General features: G+C 40.7%; 1 protein-coding gene across 1 annotated transcript; it reads right to left on the bottom strand.

Annotated features, from left to right (window-relative positions):
• Positions 1–1,396: 1,396 nt before the first annotated feature.
• On the bottom strand, positions 1,397–23,978 carry snx27a (sorting nexin 27a). Its single transcript, XM_012875384.3, has 13 exons — positions 23,506–23,978; positions 15,840–16,065; positions 15,531–15,723; positions 15,310–15,374; positions 13,822–13,926; positions 13,615–13,693; positions 13,242–13,405; positions 7,990–8,079; positions 7,228–7,377; positions 5,509–5,637; positions 4,195–4,254; positions 3,979–4,027; positions 1,397–1,492 (listed from the first exon to the last, which is right to left on the bottom strand). Exons 1-13 carry the CDS (start codon positions 23,808–23,810, stop codon positions 1,422–1,424), a joined length of 1,686 nt encoding a protein of 561 aa, XP_012730838.2. The 5' UTR covers positions 23,811–23,978; the 3' UTR covers positions 1,397–1,421.
• Between the last annotated feature and the right edge of the window lie 782 nt (positions 23,979–24,760).

Genomic DNA, 24,760 nt, shown 5'->3' with positions numbered 1-24,760 from the left:
AATGTTATGTGCACACATCTAATACTGTATCCCTGTATGTGCAGGAGCAGGCAGATCCTCAGCTGCATCGCTCTGTATGCTGATGGCAGTGGTTGCAGTCACACACACACCTCCTTCCACATCTACTTTCACTCACACACACACACACACACACACACACACACACACACTTTCCTCCTGACTTGCTTAATGGACAAACTGCAGGAGACTGATACTTTTGGGTGGCTTACACACCCAGAGGGATCACACGCTGAGAGCATTTCCATTTCAGCTCCCCATCTTAGCCGCTGCTGCTCCCTGGTGGCTGCTGGGAAACCGCAGCTCGGCGCACAGGCCTCATAAATCCCGTTGCGTTTATATCCACAAACCGACATTGCATAAAGTGAGACATTTCAATAAGATTAAAGCTTTGGCTCGACATATTTTGTTCAGGAGCTGAGGACGTCAACGCCGCCTCCTCGGAATTACTCAGCAATGTCAAGTTGCCACTAAAATAAAATAAAAAATAATAATAAAGATATCACTTGGAATGAGGATAAATATCCATATGGTGAGATTAATGGCTGAGCGCCAACAGGCGTCGCTCTCTGCAGTGAGGGTTACAAGGTGAAAGATGGAGATTAGTAAGAGCTTCCTGAATGCAGTTTAGTGTTTCATTTTGTCAGATCAAGAAAACAAATTTTACTTCCTCTTATATTAATCTATATATATATATATATTTTTTTTATATCAGAAGCTTGATTGTTAAACATACAAATAATGACGAACACAATCCATTTTCATTGTTACATTTGTGCTGCCTATATTCTCCGTCAAAGACAGGAAACCAGAAACTGAAAAAAAAAAAAAACAAACAACAAAAACAAACAAAACCTCTCTTCTGTTAATGTCCAGCATCAGTGTAAGTGTAGAACATGGTTTTTGCTTGTGTTTATCGCTGATTTAAAGGCGCAGAAACCATTTTCTCTTCTACCTCCCCCCCCCTCCTCCTTAAGCTCAGCTCAGTTTGCCATTCCAGACATGTGCTGCAGGCCAAAGAGGTCGGCTCCTTCACGGAGGCGCTCCGGTGGCGAGAATGTGCCGCGGCCGAGCTGAGCGAGACTTTTCTAGTGTTGAGCCAAACATCACACAGGGCGGATGCATGGAGGGAAAAACAACAGACACACGTAGGAAATCTAGTAAATTACATGAAAGCTGGCTCATACTGATTTTCCTTTTTTCTTCTCCCGCCGCAGGTCCTTGGATTTATTCGGGGAGTGACTTTTTCCATAGAGGGACCTCCTCCTGTTCTGGGGCTGGGCTCGCCTCAGACTCTCACCTCTTCTGTTCGTCAATGGGCGCTCTCTGTGGGTGGCTGTGATGAGTGGATCAGTTCTACTGTGAGTGAAGATTAACCTTTTTTTTTTTCTTTTTTTTTTTTTTTAGGACGTTGCGATTTCCCCCCCTAGGTGGCGCCATCCCTTCTGTTGCGTCTCCAGAGGAGGCAGGTACTCTGGAAGGCAACAAGTCATGAGTGATCATCTTATTGTGAAAGTCATGTGACTCCTGAGCAAGCAGCAAGAACACAACGGAGAGCAGATCAGCTCCTGTCATGTGAGAGCTGAGCCACGCTCAGGCTCATCATTATCCTGTTTCTCATTCATACTTCTGTAGTTGCTTGTCCACAGTTTTACACTGGCTGAATGGTTTTAACTTCAAATGTGCAGATGTCTTAGATAACCCGCCTCTAATGTGTAAATACGCCACACAGCCCTCCCAGGGCGCTGCAGGACACTTTAACCTCTTCTCTGGTTCACGCTTTCCAAAATTAAAAATAACCTTTTTCTATTAACCTCGTTTCATTTGATACATCGTCTTGCCAAATGATTGTTAAATCTGAACTTTACCCAACTTGTGATCAGGGATGGGCTTTACATTGACATATAATCTTATAATATTTAGAAATACCTTTTGTGCTGCAGATAAAAAAAAAAAGATGTATTAAGTATAATTTTGGGCATAAATGTATCACTCTGCTCTGATAGTTAAACTTCCTTCTGTCATCAGCAGTAACATTACGTAGTGCACACTGTACACATTGTGTTTTTAAACATTCTTGGCAACCTGGAGTGTAAAATAGTTTGAATGGCAATACTAATAGGCAAACATCATCAATTAAAATGTGTGATTATTACCATAGTACGGCTAATTCTTCTTATCACAATATGTCTTTCCATGTTAAGGATAAACGCCACCATGGTCCCTCCATGGTATAGCGGGTTTAGTCCTGGTCTTTAAACGCGGGGGACTCGGGTTAAATCCCGGTAGCGCCAGGATGGGCATCCGGCATAAAAACTCTGCCAAGCTGAGAATAAGGGAGCAGCTAAAAATACTTTTTTTGTTATGGATAAATGCTACGATCATTTCTCATCCAGTTTTGATCTTAGCAGAGCGCCTTCTATGTTTAGTCCCCTACAGACGATGGACTGAAGCGTGCTCAAGAGCTTGGACTGTTGCTTTGTGACTGAACTCTAGTTTCACCTTCTTCAAAAACTACCTCCCTGACCTGTCCGCTTGTTCTCCAACGCTCTCTAACAAACCCCTGAGGTCTTCAGAGAACAGCTGGATTTATACTGAGATTAAATTACAAACAAGGGGACTCTATTTGCTAATTAAATGACATCTGAGGGCAACTGGATGCTCTGGATTTTAGTAAGTGTGAAGGCAGCCGCACACACAGGGCATGCTCGTTTTAAGACGAACATACATAACCTTCCCTCCACTTCATACAGGGTTCCCACACCTTGGTGAACATCAAATAAATTCAAGGACCTTTCAAGGACTTTCCAGGACCAATTTCCTCAAATTCAAGGACCACACGTGGCGACATTTACCTACTGTGACCGCTGAATAGGTTATCATATTTTAATACAATGCAAATTCAATAAAAGACTAAACGGCATAGAAGTTGTTGGGTCAGAAGCAATGCAAGAAATGGACTTAATTTATAGCCTACATTGATATTGATCATATTCATAGCCTACATTTATATCCACAGTACATGGCTATGCCATACTACATTACATATAAGATGTACATTAGCCTACCGTTTCATGGAATTTTATGGAAAAAAGTGCAGCATTGAGATGTTCAGAATTATATCAATTTGTTTCACTTACTTTCATCTTTGATTAAGCTAGTTTTTGACTTTGACTCTGAAAAGTCGCTAAATATAGCGACAAAGTCGCTGAGTTGGCAACACTGCGTGAATGTAATCTATTGGACACACGTAGGCCTAAACCGTAGCCTACCAACTAACGAAGAAGAGGGAACGTACTTTTGCCAATTAAAAGTCTGCGGAATCAACATACTTTTAAAAGATCGTGTGGTAGTAAAATAATGACACGAGTCGTCATCCGTGTGAACTTTCAACCCCACAAAAAAATTCAAGGACTTTCAAGGACAAGGTGTTTTTTTGGCTGTTTTCAAGAACTTTCAAGGGCCTTGAATTTATTTTTTCAGATTCACAAACTTTCAAGGATTTCAAGGACCCGTGGGAACCCTGTTCATAATTACATACTACTTTGTGTTTGTCTGTAACATCAAATCCCAATAAAACACATTTACGTGTGTGGCTCAAGCTCCGCATACGGTCCTTAATAAGCCTGACAAAAATACGAGCCTACCTTCATTCTCAGAAAGGTAAATTTACCAAATTTCCGTCAGTTCTTATTTGTTCACGCATGTTTTAGTTTCAATTAATTAAACAATTGCTGATTGAAATTCTCTCCCTTCCCCTGACATTTTAGGTTTGATCCGATACGACGCTGCATAATTCATGTTCCTAGATGGCTGCCATCGATCAAAGCAGCTCTCGGGCGGCATTATCCATTCGCGGTAACAACCTGCCGCCTTGAGCTGGGGGAGGCGCTTCTTAACAAACCGTTCTCTCGTTAACTTTACTTTGAAAAATGCATCTGAGACGCGACGACTGCTCACCGTTGTTGCTGCAGTTTTTGTTGTCTTTATCAGAGGCCTCTTCCTCCACCTGAAACAGATAAAAACAGTAAAATCAAAAGCTGACTCTTGAGACCGACGGCCAAAGAAAACATGCGGGAGACTGCAAAGAAGAATGTAAGAACGTGCTAAGTTTAGACAAACAAAGCTGGCATGCGGTCATGCATTTCCCAACAGAGGAAAGGAGGGGTCCGTTACCTGCTTCCTCCACTTCAGCTCACAGAAGACACGCTCGAAGCATTCATGCATGTAGTTGAACTGAGAGGAGAGAAAGATGAATCAAAAGAAAACTCTTATTGGACAATTTCTTCTCTTCAGATTACTTACATTTGCCTAATAATGTAGGAAAAAGATGTTTTTTTTTTTTTTTTTTACATCGCACATAAAAGGTAATCGCACTTTACCAGCAAACACTTCAGAAAAATACTTCATCTGTTCATGTATCTCGCTAACATTTGGCAGATGTTTAATAACAAAGGTCGATAAAGCATTAGTAAGGAGTGGTTGCTTAGTAATTCTGTGTTAGATAATCTCTTTTTAGCTAATAAGCAATGAAATTTCACATCAGCAAACCTTTTTCTAAACATTTTATGCCAGTGGTCCACAACTCCTTACAGCAGATGCCCGATACCAGCTGTTCATTTGTTGCGCTTAACCACTATTTTCTTTGCTACCCTCTTCTTTTCTATTAATATGAATCCCCCTGAGTTTTAGGATCTCGGTCACCAAAATCTACAGCTGAAGACATAAAGGACAGTGAGGGTCCGGTCTAGCTGCCGAAGACATTACTTACAGGCAGAGTTTAAATGTACGGCGCCTGAAACACATTTTAGCCGGCCAACTATTACATCCGAGGAATTCTATGCTACTTGTAAATTTGAGTGATATTACGACGAGGACTGATTTGATGGATTGTGCTCAGTGTAAGCCAATCAGCTACCAAACTCTTTGGTTTGGGCTCAGAGTGTCTGATAGGAGCTAAAGGTATTTGAAGAAAGACAAGGGGAGGTCTGTGCATGCTGCCACAAAGACATTAGGCCTGGTCTAAGCAGCATAACATCAGCTTATCACTGTAAAATTGAAGAACGCATTTATCCATCCATCACATCTGAGAGTAAATATCTAGACATTTACACTCCGGCATGTGCGTTACACTGCAAAAACGGATCTAAAAATAAGTAAAATGTTCTTAAAGTTAGGGTTTTTGTCCTAGATTTGAGCAGGTAAATAATATTATCTGCCAATGGGAAGAGTATTTTTGACCCCTAAAATAAGATAATTAGACATCCTGCACTTGAAATAAGATGATGGAGATGAGTTGTTCCTATTTTAAGTGCAAAAGTCTTATTTCAATGGCAGATTATCTTATTTACCTGCTCAAATCAAGGACAGATACACACATTTTAAGAAAATATTAATAATTTTTAGTTCCCTTTTTGCAGTGTAGTTAAAAAAAAGAACTCGAAACATTAAAATAAAACAGAACCAGAGAAGGCGTAAAGCCAAACTTACATATGGAGTGAAAATCTTAACCCAGCGAGGTTTCTTCTCTCCTCTGGCGTACTCGAAGCAGAAAGCCATGCCTTCCTCGTCAGTGTCCCAGCGCTGCATCTCTGCCCACTCAAAAGCGATCACCTGGTTCTGAGCAGGAGAGAGAACGACAGAAATGGAAAAAATAAATAAAAAATAAACATTTATCCAAATGTTCTGATTCAACATTTGAGAGAATATCTTCGCTGGGAAAGCCAGGCTCGAACGGGCGGAGGCCATAATCCCATGTAAACAAAAGCTAGCATAGCAGCGTTCTCGCTGAAAGCCGAACGAGAGAAAACAGAAAAAGCCGTGGACCTGGGGTCCGTTCTTCGTACGTCGCTAACTCAGTTAGCAGGATTTCATTGTTGACGATTTGGCATGATCTCGGATTGTTTGGTTCTTCGAAAGACATCCTGCACTTGTTGTCATAGCAACATGTGCGCCAGCTTAAGCCTGCTCGTGAGCAGGCTTATTTCATGTAAACAGTATTAGATCACAGCTTTAGAAGCAGAGGAGATGGAGAAGTCTGCCGTATCCATGTCCATTTTTACGACTGCAACCTGTTGCGGAAGATGCAAGAATAATTTGCAGAGTTTTTCGAATTAATCGCGTATTGTGCAATAGACAGGATCCTTTAGCGCAGCGCGACAGTGTAATTGTAGAGAGATTTTTCTTGGTGGCTGTTATAAACAGACAAACACATCATTTAACAGTGGCTTTTAAAGAGGAAAAAGTTGTGTTGGAGCCATAAATAGAAAATATTTAACTTATTTGTATGATGGTTTGCTTTTTGTTTTTATCCTATTCAGTAAGAAGATTTGTTCGGGACGATTTATTGTGAAGTTTAGTTTACTTTGAAAGGCTTGCTTCCTGTCGAGCCGTATATTGTATTAGAAAAAACTATGGATGGATTATCTAGCCACGGAGCAATACAGTTTTACCGTGTAAACTGTGGATAACTTGGAAAAGGAAAATTTTAATTTTTTATTTGTTAAAAATCCCAGTTTGCACGTGTATTTTACTTCCAGTGTCTATGGAATGACACTGAAATTTGGATCTCTTGACATAACAAGTGCCTTTTTAAAATAAAGTGTAATAATTAATGGCTACCATTTTGTAGAATATTCTTGTATTTCACTTTTACTTGTCCCCATGTTCTAGTGGGTCCCGTGGAGGCTCTGATATAAAAGAACAAAGTAAATATGAAATTATTAAAATGCAAAAATACATACTGTAGAAAGTGATAGAAACATCTACCATGGACAGTATTTACGCATTAATTTGTCTGCTGCTTTTTGCCGGCCCTCTCTCCTGGCTTTAACAGATTTTGAGGTGTTTTAATTAATGACTCAAATTCGGCATAACCTTCCAAGCTCTTGTTCTGCTTGGGAGAAAAACTGTGGGCGTTCTTTGCTGAACAGCCAATAGCAGCGTTGCTGATCAATGTTTCTACTATCGATACATTTCCCCTTTTAAACAAACGCATGAACACGCAGGTATCTTAGATAACTTAATCCAGCCATACTAATCATAAAAAACAGGTGTGTTCGAAGAACCCAATTAGCCGGATCGTGATTAGCCGGATGAAATCATCTTGGATGTGTCATTTGATCTTGGATGTTTTAAGCAACGTACAAAGAATGGACCCCTGATCTGCTTCGCTGTCCTGCATTCAGAACAGCGTCTGCGAATCCTCACCTCCAGCGTGCCGTCGTCGGTGCACGCGTGCAGCTTGAAGTGGTGGATGCTGATGGCCGTGATGACGTGGCCCTTCCTCCTGGAGTCACAGGAGCAGTGTGGGAAGACCACCTCGTTATAGCCCTCGCATGTCCGCAGCAGGCTCAGGTACTGACAGGCAGCACAGCAGACAGGAGTCAATATTATTCCAAGCAACCGGCTTAATTACATGTGATGGCGGGGGGGTGAAAGGAGGAAGTCAGAATTTAGGCAACAAAAACCCTGATTACATCATCTTAAGTCCCTGTGTACATTTTATGTGACTGAATTTAAGGTGAACAGCTGAAGCAGCTATACGGGGAGTTGTTTAAGGGAAACTAAAAAATATACAAACAGCAATTTTTAGATGTTTCTTTGCGAATAAAACAAACCCTCTTTGGTCTATCTCACAAGCTCGTGTAAAAAGACAAAGGCGTTTGCGGCAGTAACGGGACAAAATGTGAAAAAAAAAAAAAAAACATTCAAGGGGTTGAAATACTTCCTACGAGGCTCTATAGTTCGTTCTCAGACTCACAAAAACAAAACCTCAGTTAATGATTCACAAAAATTCACGCCGGCTCAGTACGTGTACGTCTCAGCAAACCTCTGGGGGCTGTTATCTGAACTGTGAAAAGATTTCTGGCTATTTTATGTGTTGTGTCTGTGCTGGAAGTGTTTTGCTGTGCAGTCGCCCCAGTCCCCCCCCCCCCCCAAAATAAACAAAGACTGGCTTGTGGTACTGACTGTGGCCATCTTGCGCTGCTCTGCCAGTTTCTGCAGCTGGTAGGATTTGTCCTCCATTTTTATGAATCCCTTCTTCACATCGTCCAGTGCCTGAACGGACGGGGAGGGGTGAGGGGGGGGGGGTGTCAGAAAGAGATGGGGGATAAATGATTAGACGTTCAAGAGGAAAAACACTCAGTGTCCAGTACCAAGTCAGCAAAAAGCAGCAAGCAAACAGACAGACTGTTTTGAGTTTTTTTGTTGTTGTAGTTTGACTACATTTTAAATATCATTGCAAACAATAGTATTACTTTGCCAACTAGACAGAGCCCAGTATGAGATTCTTGTTAGGATGACCATGAGTAAAAAAAAAAAAAAAAAGCATTTTATTTGGATTAACTGAAAAGTTTAAAACAAAGACGTATAAAGACTGCTCTAATTTATTTCTACGTCTTATTTCTGTTCGTTTTGATCATTATTGGTTACCGTTAATGAAAACAGAAAGTTTAGCTTCACATGAAATTGAGAAAATTACATTTTAGGACTGAAATGTCAGCCCAGTGAAACGTATGCACAGTGTATTTAGAGGATTCGCAGCTCCTGTTGCATGAATTACTGCACCAATGCAGCCTGTGGCTCTGATTAAGGGTTAAGGACGCCCAGTTTTTTATTTTTTTTTGGTAGCTGCGTTCAGTTTGTCTGTATTGTTGGTTTGGGTGTCACATTTTCCTCTTGACAAAACTCCACAGATTCTCTAGTGGGTTTAAATCAGGAGCGTTTGCTGGCCGACTAAGCACAGCGATAGCCGGGTCTCTGGAAGCACGTACTGGAAAGTTTGGGTCTTTGAGCAGGTTCCAAGTAACCTGACCCTATCCAGATTGATATCGCTCCGCCTAGCTTCACTCACATCCATCTGGGACATCTCCCATAGAGAGTGATTTCTCCAACTAATTTTATTGTCCAGCCAATCAGGACGCAGGGCTGGAGTTTCATAGATGTGACGTAGTGGAGAAGCGACCGTGACGTGAGACTGTTTTGATTCAGACAACAATGGCGGCTCGCATCGAGGAAGCAAGCGTTAACATTGATGCTGCTATTTCTTCCGTGTTGTCCAATCTACCTAATATTGTTTCATTAAAAGAACATCAGAGAACGGCTCTGAAGGCTTTTGTTGGTGGAAACAATGTTTTCGCCCTTCTCCCGACCGGATTTGGCAAGTTTTGTTTTCCGGGGAGCGCCCGTGGCGGAGCGGTTAGAGCGAACCATGTTAGGAGGCCTTTAGTCCTCGACGCGGTCGGCCAGGGATCGACTCCGACCCGCGGCTCTTTGCCGCCTGTCTTCCCCCTCTTCCTGTCAGCTCACTGTCAATAAAACGCGTGCCACTAGAGCCGCAAACACATTAAAAAAAAGTTTTGTTTTTTCCTGCGTCGCTCTCACAGCGTCACGGGTTAGCTTCGGTGTGAGAGGTTGAAATAACATGTTGATGACAGACAAGTGGCTTATCCAATCATATGTAAGGATTTTTGATAAGGCTCAGCCTTCAAAAAAGGCAATTCCTATGGCGGTGTCCCAGATGGATGTGAGTGGAGCTAGGCGGAGCGAAATACATCTGGCTAGAGTCAGGTTAGATTCCAAGTCCTGCTGATAAATAAAACCAGCATGTCAAATAAAATTATCAGCACAGAGAAGCAGGAAGTGCTCTTAGATCTCCAGGTAGACAGCTGCATCGATTCTTGACTTGATAAAAAAAAAAAAACAGTGGACAAACAACAGTGCATAATATGTGACCCATAGATCATCGCTGACTGGATACTTCAGACTGGACCTCTCGCTCTTCCTCCAGACGCTGAGATCATGGAGAAATAAAAAAAAAAATTGATCTGAAGAGAACAGTTCAGTCATTTTTCTCATAAGACATTTCTGAGGTCTCTGGTTGAAGAGCGGTTTAATACAGGGAGTGTGAAAGTTGAAGGCCATGTCCTGATGCACTGTGGCTTTTACAGCACTAGATAAGGCCCCAGTTAACACCATTTGAATCTGCTTTAAAATCTTGAGTAGATTTTATAACCTTCTCAAGCAGATGTTGACCGGTATATCGGCCGGCCGATATTTTTGCCCGATACTTGCGTTTTCTGGACGACGCAGATTGATTAACATATTCGGCAGCCATGTCTTGGGATCACGTGAAGCGCATACATCGCCATCCCTGGCAGACAGCGGATGGTAATGTTCTAAGACTGGGTGCCAAGAACAAAGGTACGTTTTTCAACTTTTGATGCAGTTCTAATTTAGCTGCATCTGGTCTTTGAAGGTCTGCCTCTTTCTGACTGTGAGCGGGAGGAAGACAGCGGTTTCTGTCTGCTTCTGCATCTAAAAACCCACGTCTGATCTCCAGCTGGCGAGCTGCCACTGCTGGGTGAGTGTTTGTTCCCATGGAGAATTACGCATCCACATAGAAATAATTACTAATCCCTACAGCATCTTACTTAAAATAATGTCCACTCACTGCAGCGGTGGTCAGTGTATTTCTCCTCCTTCTCTACGCTGAACTAAAGAAGGTCTTTTCTTGCTGTGACACGATCATTAAGTGCGAGCAAAGCGCTGCCATAAGAGTCATGATTAGGCCTGTCACGATAACAAATTTTGCTGGACGATAATTTTGTCTAAAACTTATCATGATAAATCATATTACTGTCATTTCGAGACCTTTTTCAACTAACATCATAATTGCATAATAACGCAATTATACCCTCTTGACCTATGGGCTCAGACATTAAGCATCATTTGGTTTAAATCCAAAGAACTCCCACCCTGCAGCAGTCGTGCTTGGCTTTGACACCAATTTAATTTCTTTTCAAGCAAGCGTTTCCCTGGCTTTCCCTCACCAGCCTCTCATTTTAACTCTGTGCATGTGCCTACCTTAGATGTTTGAGAGAAACGTAAAACAGTCAGTAAAGTTCCCGTCTGGAACAAAACCTCCCGGTCAGCTAAGCTAACGCGCTAGCTGTTGTTAGCTTATTAGCTTCCTCATGCACCTCCTGTGAGCCACCAGACCACTACCGTCAGGATTCCCCCATTTTCTGTGGGAAACCCTGACAACAATTAACTCCTCCTACACTGAAGAAACGAGAAGGGAGGCTGAGCAGACACAGATGCAGCGTACTGAAAACGTTTTGCTATCCCGTCTCAGAGAGAGGAGACGGAAACATGAGGGGAAATAAGCAAGCATGCCTATGCAAATTATCATGCTTATTTTTAATTTATCATTTGATTAAAATTTATCGTGCAATTAATGGATAATCGTGTCAGAACTGGTCGCGATGCACGGTTTTTCTGTGTACCTTTCGAATTGCAGTCTGAAGCTGATTGTTAATATTAACTAGTTTAAAATCAAGTTTTGAGACTAACATTTGTTATCATTGTCCTTTTAATCATGTAAATAGAGGAAGAAATATGAATATCAGGCCTTAAGAATCAGACAAAAAAATATATATAAAAAAAAATCGGCAGCACATATCAAGTATCGTTAAGACTGATGTCGGAATAATCGGTGTTGGCCTTAATAAACCTGCACTGGTCGATCTCTACTCTCAAGACTGCAGTTAAACCTGCTGTTTGTGCACTTTTTCCTCTCACACTTCTTCCTTCCACTCAACTTTCATGCATGGATACCGCACTCCGTGAACAACCAGCTTCTTTTAGCCATTTTCTTTGGCTGAACCCTTTTATGAAGGGTGTCAGTGACTACCTGATGGACAGGTATCACACTTCTGAGTAGCATCATACTTCTGTACTAAAAATATTTTTTTATGTGGTGCCATGTGATTTTTTTTAATTTTGTGAGGTATTGTTAATTTACACAAATCAAATCCAAATTGTTTTTATCTGCACCTGTATAACAAACTGATATTAGCTGGTGAATGTGTCAGGCTGTCTCCTCAGGGGAGGCGGCCAGAGGCTTTACAGATGCTCATAGCTTGACGACACAAAACAGTGTAACCTTATTAAAAAAAAAAAAAAAAAAAAAAAGCGCAACTGAGAGCATCCCTTTAGTTTTCAAGCTAAGTCTGTCTGGGATTTCAGTGACCGGATATGTTGCCTAGTCTCTAAATTTTGTCCTTTAAGTGAAGAATAAATGTAGCAGCCTTGTGTCAGTCATCTGGCAGAAAGAGCGGAGCAACAAGAGGAGGAGAGGTTTGAGCACAATACACCTGAAAAAACCCTGGCTGTCTCTGGCATTATTATAATTATTATAATTGTCTATTATAATAATAATAATAATAATAAAAAAGCTTGAAACTATACAAACTCTATGACAAAACCTTTCTAAGCATTGTCAAACCTAATTTTAAACCAAAGTACCTGCGTGCTACATCTAGAAAGGTGTGTTCTGGTGGCTTTATGCTAGCTTTTAATGGGTCACCGCTGAACCTCACAGGCCTCAGGTCTAGAATGACCTCACCAAGCAGCAGACAGTTGTGGGCTGGTCCCAACAGGATGTTTGCTGCTACTACACTGTAGGGCTGGGCGATACGGATTAAAAAATAAATCTCCGATTTTATCATACCAAATCCAATTAATCGATTTTTTTTCCTCCTTTTTGTTTCATAACAAGAAATTATTTTAAAACCTTGCTTTTATGTCAAGCATTTCGTCAGGGAGTTGACCTGAATTCAAAATGCAACTAAAAACAAGCTGTGAAACATGCTTGTAAAACAAGATGGCAGCCGTGCCATTATAAACAATGAAAATATAACAAAACATTTGCTGCTAGTGGTATTACACATTGAGCTAAGAACAGACTTCACTGCACTTGTGCACTTCAAACTAAGTAAAAAAAAAAGTAAATAAGCAAATGAAGTACCTTGTATTATGGTAAAAAAAACGTTTCCACTTAACAATATTTTGACAATATATTTGCATAAACATATATTCAGCATCACATGTTGTTCTCTTCATGGAAACCCAATGAGTGTATTGGCAAAATAAAATCCAGATTTTCCAAAAATGAAATCTTAAAGAATTGTAAATTCGAATTAATCGATGAAATCGATTTATCGCCCAGCCCTACTACGCTGCCCTTTGCATGCAGATATTCACCTCTGTGTCAGTGATTTATGCCATGTACTTTTTTTCCTATGGTTTATAAAATTTTAAACAGGGTGGCAAAGTGTAAGCACCTGTTGCCGGGCTTAGTAGAAGTAAACATAAAAAGTAAGCTCATTTTATCTTCAAAACACTTCGTTTCAAGTTTTTTGTCAGCGTTAATGTACCTGGTGGAAGCAGTAATGCAGAGCCAGCGGGTTGTCTCGGAGAAGCTCCTCCTCCTGGACGCTGAACAACCATTTGCGGAGCGCTAAGCACGTTCCGGGCACGGCTGATGTGTAGTTCTGCACATAAAGCTTGTGGGGGAACTCGTTTGGGGCGAGCTTCCTCACTGCAACCAGACCAGCGAGTAGGAGAAAAAGAGTGAAAGTTGCGGTGTACTTCAATAAAACATAAATAACAGCAAGGTTACCACGACACCTGCCCTCGTGGTTCATGATTACATGCCCGCCCTTAGGTAACGGCGGCTATATTTAGAAGTTGGCATTGACATAATGAGCTGACTCTGGGAAAGCTTTACGATAAACATAAAATTCTCACCAAAAGAATGGTTGATGACCTCAAAAAGAGCAAAGTAGCTTGCCATAATACTGTCCATTCCAACCTTCAGCACTAATGCCTAAAAAGAAGAGCAATATGAACCCAGTTAGTTGGCAGTAGACAGCATCTGATACATCGTTCGCTTTTAAGCGTGAGCTGCACGGCCTGTTGTGCACGGTGCATTAGTAAAAAGCCAGCAGGCCTCACCTGGTACACCTGGTCCGTTGTGCTGTTTTTACGCACTCTGACAGAAATGGTGGTTTTGTCGGGCAGCGCTATCCGCAGCTCGACGTCCGTGACTCCATTGTAGTTCTGCGCACAGAAGACACAAAACAATGTTGAGCGCAGATGGAGAGCCGCATCTGTAATACAGCCTGTGTTTTTTTAAATTCAGTTGCTGATAGAAGGGTTCCAGCCCCAATTTAGTTTAGAAATCACATTAATTTCTAGACCCAAAGTCTAAGATTTCTCCTTACCTGGAAAGTGCTGATACATTGGACAGGTTTTATTATCTACACCATATGTTCCACAAATCCTGGGACAAGACCAGATTGAAGTTATCTTCTTGTTGCCAGGAGGTGAAGGGCCGTATCACAGTGTTGTTTTGGGTGGTTTGTTTAAGATTGGAGGTTTATTTTATTCATCTATGATTCTTGAATACCTAGAATCAGGATGGATTCTTAAAAACAGTAGTTTGAAAACTTCTATACGTCTATTCTTTGTGAAAAACGTAGCTGCTTAAAGGCTGGCATCTGAACCACCTTTGATCAGTTTAAGACCCACAGGTCCAGTTATAACCCTGATTTTAAGTGTGCTATGTTAATACTAAAGGTACATAGAAATTAGTAAAAACAGATAGTGATGGGTTTATGTGTGTTTATGTTTGGGTCCCCAGCAAAAAAAACTTGTACAAACAAATCTGATGGCTCAAATGCTAAAGTAAAGTTGTGATTTGCAAATCAAAGATAAATTAAGTAATTTAGATACAAATCAATGGGGAAAAGAGCCACAGATTTTTGGAAACTGACATTATCTTACAGAAAATAGAAAAGTTTGCGAACTCAAACATTCTTCTATACCAATTTCCCCCCTAATACTTATTCAGAGCTGGAAAATTATAACAAAGACGTTCCAGACTTTTCAAGACGGCATAAAACCCACGTGAGAGAAATAAATACAAAAAGACATAATTTCTGAAATGTTTTTTTTTTTTAAATGTGGGATTAATAACGCTTTATTCTGAAAACATCAACTGTGGGCACTGACTGATGTCTAAACAACTATCCTGAACCAGACTGTCGTATGAAGTGTTAACGGTTCTGAGGAGGTTTTAGGCTCTCAAACTATACAAGATGTGAAATAACTGAAGATTATAGTCAGTGTTTTGCGTACAGGGAGTGAAGAGCAATCATTCCTTAGATATTTACTGCTAAAATAATCTAAAATAAAAGATTCTTGTTTAATTCTTACTTTGAAATCTATTTCTCAAAAAAGGCTCACAAACAGAGCCCAAGTGAATGAAATGTTAGCGCTTAAAGTGCATTTCCCTGTTTTTTTTTTCATTTGGCTCTCAGGATAACAAATAAAAATAAGGGAAGCAGGTTAGAAAGTGAAAATAATCCCCTTTATAAAAGCCAAAGATAGAAGACAGAATGCTGATGATTTAAGACGGTCGCTGGTAAGTTTGATGCATACCTCGTCTGATTCAGAGAGAAACTCCTGCATGATGTCGCTCTCCCCGATCACCCGCACAGAACACACTAGAGACAAAAACAGAGAGAAAAGGATCAGAGTAAAGCATTTTTATCCAAACTAAACATGATCCAAGCTCTGATTGTAGTTTTTTTCCATTGGCCTGAGCTTCAAGCTTCAAAAGTGAACCCAACGAGAGCAGGTTTGACGGCGTGTGCTCCTACCTCGCTCCAGATACTCCTCCAGACCTCTGCGGCGAGCGTCCAGCTGCTGTTCGGAGAGGGAGAAGGGCCATTTGCCGGGAAGCTTTGGGAAGTTGAAGTTGGAGAACTCCCTCTTCAGGTTCTGGTGCAGGATGGCAAACTCGCGATAGCGTTTGGCGCACAGCTGTCTGCCGGACATGTACACGTTGTACACCTGTCGCACATCGAGACCCAGGCACACCAGCGTTAGATAAAGGTGGCTGTTTCCTACGATGATAACTGCTGTTTTTGTGCGTTTTAGGCGAGCTAACGGAGGTCAGGACTACTCACCACAAACCTCTCCGAGTGCTGCTCCACGTGCTTGTATGTGGGTATGGAAATGGGCACGGCCTGCTTGTCGCTGTAGTCGTAGTTAGGCTGGACGTCCTCGCCTCCTTCCAGTCCGTCGGCGTCCTGAGGGGGAACCGACAGCACGCCCAGAACCAGCTCCTTCTCCGCGGCCCGGATCAGGTCCACCACCTGCTTATGGGTGGCACCTTCCACGTTCACCCCATTCCTGGAGGAAAGCAGGAGAAGGTAAGTGGAGAAGACGCCCATACCAACGCAGACCGTTACGCGTGAACCTGAGAGCGGCTGTCTTTTCCCTGCCCATACGTTTAAGAGGAGCCACGGGTTTATTCATGTCACCCGAAGCCAGAATTAGGCCTGAAATGGGAGGAGAACTGCAACAAAATAAGATCACATGCACCAGCTCATAATCACTGCCTCGTTTGTCAAACTCCATCCATAAATATATTGATGATCCCACTCAAATCTATTTTGGGCAGAAAAAAAAAAAGAAGCACATTTAAAAAAAAAAATGCAAGGAAGCACTGTAAATATGCCTCGTAGACATTATGAGGCGACACTGTGGTGTAATATGGGAGGCATTGTCCTTCATTGATGAACACAGAGAGGGGAGTAAACCGGGTCAGCGCTATTGCTTCCCCTTTGGTACTGAAAGACGCCTCCCTATTCGTGGCTTTGATGGGAGCAGATGGCGACGGCATCAGGTGTCTCCGTTAATCTTCCAGCGAGAAACAGCAGGACACGTATAGGGAGCGAAAAGACAAAAAAAAAAAAACACACAGCAAAGGCATGTGCACAGGATTCTGGTTCTGTTAATAAATGTCTGCTGTTACGACGGGGCAGGGTTTCATCTAGCAAACTGGTAGAATATGACCCGGCTGGTCTCTCAGTATGCCACCTAAAGTAGTAGCAGTGGCTAAACTATATGAGTCTAATTAGATTTTATTATGTATAAAGACAGAAGAAGTACAGTAACAAGGCATTTAATATGGAGCCATGATTGAACTCATGACTGATTTTGTTCTTTGGACTGATATAGATGGATGAATAAAATACGATTTACAGACTTTTCAGTATAGTACAGGGACTTGGGTTATACTGCATTGTTTTCTCATATACCAGGCAATGACAGTATGATGAGGAACCAGTCATTGTGTAATAATCGTGCACTAAAAGTACAATTAGGAACGGTACTTTTCACCCGCAGATTGTTCCACCAAACCATAACGTAATACAGTCTTTAGGTTTTAAAAAATTTGACTGATCAGATTTATTTCATACTGTTTCCTTCTTGATGATCTGTTTTAACATTGGATCATTGTTCGTGTCCGTAAAACTACAATTAGATGCAATGAAATCAATTATCGTATTGCTCGGACTATAAGGCGCCCCGGATTCTAAGGCGCACCTTGTATTTACATGTCTATGTGTGTCTTTGTCCACATATATACCTCCGGTAGGGTGACCAGATGCCCCCGATTTCCGGGGACAGGCGTTTTGGATGACCTGTCCCCGGCGAAAGCCATCCTCGGAAATGTCCCCGATTTCCGTGTATCATGATGGAGTAAAAACGTTTAGTGCAACAAGAGGTATTTACACGCTCCTGCCGCTGTACCGACGTATTAGAGCTTTACCGAGCCCCCCGTCGCCGTTCAGACAAAACAAACCAACCCCCAGGCAGAGATTCTGTGCTTAAGAAAATCAGAGACATCCCCAGTTTTCATTAGAGAAATCTAATCTAGTCACTTTAAGGAGGAAATAGACTGGCGGCGTAACGTAAGTGGCGCGGCTTACGGGTGTGTTTTTAAAAGCAGAAATTTACACCAGATGCTAAAAAGTACTGTACACTCCACAGCTGTCTGATTCTGTGAAGAGAAAAACTTTCGACATGGGAAAGTAATTTTAGTAAGACAAATTATCAGTAATGTATGGGTAAGGTATTAAATCATCAGTAATATATCCTATGTTTCGATCTCCTAAACGTCCGTGTCTTGACCATATCTGATTAGAAATCGCATATTTTAGTTTGTTAGCTTATCACAACTACATGGCGCTTTATTTTCGATAACTCTTATTTTGGGATACTTCCGGAAGTGAACTGTGACACAGGATGTTTTCACCATTTCTTCCCTGTCAAACAGGAACGTATAAGCGTCTAAAATTAGAACTTCAATCTAACTTAGGTGTCACGTAGCGCCATGCTTCTGGTGTACATTTATTGACCGATTAAAATGAAAAGCTAACCTAAGCGTAGGACTTGCTTTGCTGCGCTTTGCAACGCGTCATGTGTATTTCCTCCTTAACACAGTTCTCTCCTGAGAGAAAGAGCTATCTGTCTCTGTCAGGAGGACAGAGTAGTTGGATTACACGGCCATGTTTCTAACATAAGGCCAAAACACACATAACTTTTGCATTGAATTAACTTACTAGGTTTATTGTTGCTAGTGCGTACTCTGGCCACGGGCTTCCATACATAAATCCACTTCTAGTTTCGACATTACAGTCAGGCAGTCTTGTAGACAGCTCAGGGGTCCGATCAGGTAGCGACAAAGTGTACCATAATACTCCGAATGTCCATTGAGTGGAGCCGCTTCGTTGCTTACCAAAGTCGTACTTACACATTTTAACAGATTTTTGAGCGTATTGTACCACATAAAATCGGCAAGTAAGCACAACTTTAATCATACATAAGAAGCACCTGATTATCAGGCGCACCATCAATTTTATTGAAAAATTACGGATTATAAGTGCGCTTTATAGTCCGAAAAATACGGTATTCAAGCCATTTATCTACACTCGTATCGTCATTGCTGTTCATACTAGAACATTTTAGTCCATAAGATCACCCATCCCTTACGCCAATGGTTCCCAAAGTGGGCGGGAGGGCTTAGTGTAATTGCAGGAGGGGCATGGTAGAAATGGACTGTAAAACAAAAAAACTAAAAGATTTTCAATTAAATTACACAGTAAAATAGACAGTTAAACTTAAAAACAATTACAATTTAAAAGTGGTAGTTTGGTGATTTAAAGAAGAATACAGTTTACTGTTATATGTTTAACTACAGTTGGCTTTTCTTTGTTCGACTGTGGAAAAGATTGGCTGCAGGGGGTGGGGGGAGAAAAAAACTTTATTTTAAATCAGAGGGGGGGCCACCAAGAAAGGTTTGGGAGCCACTGCCTTACACCAACCCTGCTCTAAAAACCCAAATTTTACAGTTTGTGGGGAAAAAGTTTATGACTTTTAAAAACCATTTGAAACTGGACCGGCTCAACTTCACTTCCAAATTGATTCCGTTCTCTTGAGAATCAGAATCAGATATCCACAGATGACTGTTTTTTTCTAAAGTCAGCTCTGCAGCAACCAGTGACCTTAAAGACAAAAAGCCGCCCCACCCCTCAAAGCTGCCAAAGGTTTATTTAGTTTGAACCAAAAAAAAAAAAAAAAAAGACAAAGAGAAGGGAAAGTAAATTGTAACAATGTTTCTGCAGATGAGCCTGTACGCAGTATTAAATCACCGCCATCCTTTTTAAACATACACATAACCCAGACTACTGTATTTTTCGGACCATAACATGCACCGGATTATAAGACGCATTAAATATTCTTCCCAAGTGAAAACGATTTTTGCACTTAAAATGAGAACAATTCATCTCCATCATCGTATTTCAAGTGCAGGATATCTGGTGCAGGTAAAAATACTCATTCCCTTGGCAAATAGTCTTATTTAACTGCTCAAATCAATGAAAATATACTCATTACAACAAAATTTTACTTAATTTTAGTTCCCTTTTTGCAGTGCGCCCTCTGCGTACACAGCTCTCCCCTGAGAGCAAAAGCTATCCGTCTCGGTTGGGAGGACAGAGTAGTTGGACTACACTGCCCAGTTTCTAACATAAGGCCAAAACAAACGTACCTTTTATATTGAATTAATTTTGTAGGTTTATTGTTGCTAGCGCATAAACTGGCCGTGGGCTTCCTTACATGAATGCACTTCTGGTTTCAACATTACAGTCAGGCAGTCTTGTAGACTGCTCAGGGGTCCGATCAGGTCCAATCAATCACACAGTGTACCGTAATGCTCTGAATATCTATTGAGCGGGGTCGCTTCGTTGCTTACCAAAGTCGTATTTACACATTTTAACAGATTTTTGAGCGCATTGTACCACATAAAATCAGTCAGTAAGCACCACGGTAATCATATTCAAGGCGCACCATCAATTTTGGAGAAAATGATGCCTTGTACTCCGGAAAACACGGTAACTGGATTTCAAGTTCACAGAAATGCACTGAAACAAGGAGGGTTTTTGTTACTATCAGAACATTTAATAAACATATGTTTCAAATAAACATAACTGAGAATTTAACAATGCCTAATAGTGTGACGCAACTAATATTTACTAGTTTCCTCCCAGTGACCCATCAGTGATCCAGGGTGACGATATACTGTAAACATGACATTTAGCAATCCTGATTAATTTGGCCACATCAAGCATTTACTCCAGTAAAATAAAGCAGTGATACGTAAGAGAGGGTGTTAAAGATTCATTCAAGAACATTAATGAGGTTTGAGTTGATATTTAGTGGGATTAACATGGTTTAGGGGCGTCTCAATGAAGTTCTTTTCCTACAAAAGAAGAATTATGAATATTTTTTTTAACAATTTAGCAGATAAGACAATGTATGGAATGAAAGATGAGTAAACAAATCTATTTTCTACATTCTGTTTAAATAGGCTGCCGTTTTTCCACTGCTGAACTTGATTATTGCATCTCTTTTACCCGAATATGCCGTATTATCAATACCCATGCCAAACTTACTCTGGCATTTAGTTTTTATTTTGGTCTTTCTGATATGCTCATTTTATGTTGCTTTAGCACTAACCTTAGATTAGACTAGCTTGTTTTTTTTATTTTATTACTAGAAATTGTGAGGAACTATTTGCCACTGTCACGCCAGGATTTCCTCATTGTGGGACAATAAAGGAATTTCTTATCTTAAAAACTATTGCAATTTTACATCATATAACAGTTGATTTATGCATCAGCTTGTAAAGAAACCATTGTATGCATGTTAACCCTGCCTTCCCGTTTCTCTTTAATTTAAGAGGTCTCTCTTTTGAGGTAATTAGGGTGGGGATTTGTTTATTTTTATACACCTGCTTCACAGCATTGCCAACTCTAGGCTTAGTCTATGATTGTAAAGGTTTATGCACCGCAAAGTTATGCAAAGCTAAAAAAAAAAAAACAAGAATAACGGAAAAAGTAATCGTGTGACTTTATGATCAGCGGTTCTAAACGGTCACAGATTAAAATTTATAGAGTAGCTGCTCATCATTAGGGTCTTTAAATAATGTGCAGATACAATATGGCTATTCTTATATTTTTTTTTAAAGCCAGGAGCAAAGTAAAATCACAGGGAAGCAGACAAAATACCTCAAAGTTTCTAAAAAAATTAGTTTTTTCCTGGGTTCCGGCATCCTCAAACTGGTTTATACAATCACACGGTGCTGTCATGTGACCCGAGATGTCCAGTGATTAAATGGAAAAGACAAAGACATAAAGGCTGTGTAAAAACAAAAAAAAAAAAACTTTGATGACTCAGCAAATTGAAGCAGACCAGTGTTCCTTGTTTTTCTGTTTCGGTTCTTTCTTATTCTGTTTAGCTTGTGATCAGGTTCAGTATATGACCATGTTAACTCCGCTCATGGTTATTGTTGATTTTAAACGTGGGGTGACAATAAAAATTAAGAAGCCGTTTACTGGCACAATATAGTTGCACAACTTTTGCCAGCATTTTGCCCGTTATCAGAGTCAAGGCTTGCAGCCCTACAGGAACTTTTGGGAATCTGGCAACATTATTAGTCTCCCCATCAACAAACAGGCCTGGATTAATCGCCAGTAAAAAAAAGAAAAGTATCCCAAGGTTTAAAAACTAAAAAATCTGTTTAAAACGCCCTTAATGTTTACATTAAAAGGAGCACATTATAAGGCCGTAAGGAGCATAGAGACCAGCGGTTTTCTTTATCCAGAGCCCAACTAATAATTAGTTTATACTTTAGGTTACTATTCAGAGAGTACTGTGGCTAAATAATAATAATAACAATAATAATTAAAAAAAACGTTGCACAATTACTTATAAAATAATTTGAGAAATGGTTATAATCTAACAAAAATAAACAAATTTCATTACAATAGTCAAAAATAAATGAGGTTTACGACCTTAGCATGAGTTGGAACTATTGTTACTTTTCAGAATTAAATAAAAGCAATTAGATACGTTTTCACTTGCATATTTTTCATGGTGTTGGAAAAGGCCTGCCATCATTAGGCACCTACAATGAAAACATTATTAATGCTGTTTACGATTTGATTTCTATCCTAATTCTCCAGCCCGAGAGATAAAGCCCTAGCATTTGTATTATTTATCCACCAGTTTCATACTTTATAGTACAAATCATTGCTTACATTTTTATTTGTTCATATGCAATAAATTCTAAAGCTCATTGAAAAAAAAATTTAATTGCTTTATTGACAAAGATTTGCTGTTTAGGTTAATTGAAAACATTGCCATTTTAATAGGATCCAGCTAGAGAGGTAAAAAAAAAACAAAAAAAAAACTGCGGCTATTTTCAAAATGATTCACCCCCCTGAAAGACTTAGATTTAAAGCTAAAGTAATCTTTTAATTTAACATCTTTCTTCTGAGTGAAAGTAATATTAGTACTTTGTAGTGGCCCAGCCAGAGTCCTGAGGTGAATCCGATAGGGATTATGAGGAGAAAACTAAAGACTGCCGTGATCCTAAGAAGGATCCAAGTGGTTGAGGCATCGACCTCAAACACTTGGAGCTCATTGCACAAGATTAATAGTGAAAAATACCAGTGCAGACGTGCAGAAAGCGTTGCAGCGATGACTAGAAGCGTTTAATTACTGCAGTGCCCAGACTTTTTCATTGATTAATCAATTATTAAGAATGTTACACACCTCACTTTTTGTTAAAATGTAAATAAAAACAACTTATAATCATTTTTTTTTACAAAAATCACAGCCCTCTGCATCTCCACTTAGAAAGAAACTACTAGGTTAAATGAAAAATAACTTTAAAGCCGCAGTGGCAATAACATTGGGAATAGCAGGGGAACACTTGAACTGTCCAAGAGATGTAAACAACACGGCTCCCCATGAAGGCAGCTAGCTCCCAACCACGATGCCGAGGAGCGTCCCTGCCGTCCAAACACAACTCCCTCAATGTCAACACCAAGTCAACAGGGTTGCTGTTTTAAATAAACCCTTTCCCGGCTCGCTGGGAAAGCCACTGCACGGTCAGCTTAGCTAAAAACAGAACCTTCCAGGGTAGCTAGTTAGCTGCAGCTAATCAACATGCACAGGCTGTTGTCCAACTTATGTAAGCTGGTTAGCTCTCCCCCTCTCTCTGCTTTAACACTCCGGCTAGGTCATTTTTTTTTTTACTTCTGCACAAAACGTTTAACTCAAAATGCTCGTATAACGAGTATTTCGCCGGTTTTTGTCACACGGCTACAGCTATAAGCCAACGCGAATGTCACACACGCTTCAAATCGTCCCCAAAACAGGCTAAGCAGAGGAGCTAGCAACGGTAGCTTTTTCCTGGAAGAACCGACGCCGACTTACACTTCAAGGATCCGGTCCCCCTTCGCTATCCCCGCTCGGTCGGCGGCGCCTCCGGGCAGAACGGCGCTGACGTGCTGAAGGGGAGCGTACAGCTCCCCGTTGATGCTCCGGAGCTGCCCTCCTTCGCTGACCTGACCGCGAACGTTGAAACCGTAGCCAGACTCCGACTTGACGATCCGCACTACCCGAGGACCAGACGTTACCGTCGCCGCGTCCTGGCCCGCGGACGAACCGACGACCGGACCGTGGTGGCGGGACGCCGTGGGGTGAGCAGGCCGACTTTCATCGCCTCCAACATCCGCCATCTTCTTCTCGAACGGGCTCTGAAATCCCCCCCCCCTGTTTTTTTTCTCGCAGTCGGGCGATTTCCAGCAAATTCAAAACAACACTTGAGCTCTGTCCCCTCGGCTAGCTCCTCCACACAGAACCGACTCTGTTGGCGTGGACACGCCCCTCGGTGACGTCACGAGTCACAGCAACACAACGTGACCGACCGGAAGCGTCAGAACACTGCGCTCTTCTCTTCTGCGCGGGCTTCAACGTTTGCGAGATTATAAAGAAAATATGGAATAGATCTGTATTTAAAACCTTTATCGTTGAATCAAAACGATTCTCATGTGGGCTACAAAATAATGGAGGGTTTCTGTTCGCTGGACTCTTTCTTATTTCTGTTTCTGTTACAAAATGATATATTTATAAAAAAATATTATTATTATTATTTTTAAATAACTAAATAATGGATGGCCAACAGTGCTAACATCCAAAAAAATAAACGAGTCATTAAATAAGTATTTTTATGTGTCAAAAATGTCAAAATAAAAATTTAATTATTTAATGTTCCAAAATATACCCATTAATTGAATAATAAATTAGGAAAATCCAAATTTTTTATGTAAATACTTGTCATATAATTATTGTTGCACCGTTCAATAATGTAATCTGTAACTGTCGCTTGTCAAATATACCCTAACGGTTGATCGGCTAACCTACGCCTCTGTACCTCTGTATTTCTGAGGGCAGAAGAAAGGAATAGACGAGGATAATCCTTGAGGTGTCTCTCAGGGAGAAAATTCAAGTGTACCAGCAACAAGCAATATGTACAATAACATAAGCAATATTAACGAAAATAAAATACAGTGCAGTTATACTGTACAATAATGGCAAAATACAAGGAAAGAAAACTGTAAAAAAAAAAAAAAGAATTTAAAAACCCGACTGAAATATTTAAAAAAATGATTAGGACGAGGTGAAACAC

This window comes from Fundulus heteroclitus, chromosome 13, assembly GCF_011125445.2.
Source record: "Fundulus heteroclitus isolate FHET01 chromosome 13, MU-UCD_Fhet_4.1, whole genome shotgun sequence".
NCBI classification, from domain to species: Eukaryota; Metazoa; Chordata; class Actinopteri; order Cyprinodontiformes; family Fundulidae; genus Fundulus; species Fundulus heteroclitus.
The sequence above is the reverse complement of the archived record's forward strand: the minus strand, read 5'-3'. Positions and strand labels throughout refer to the sequence as shown.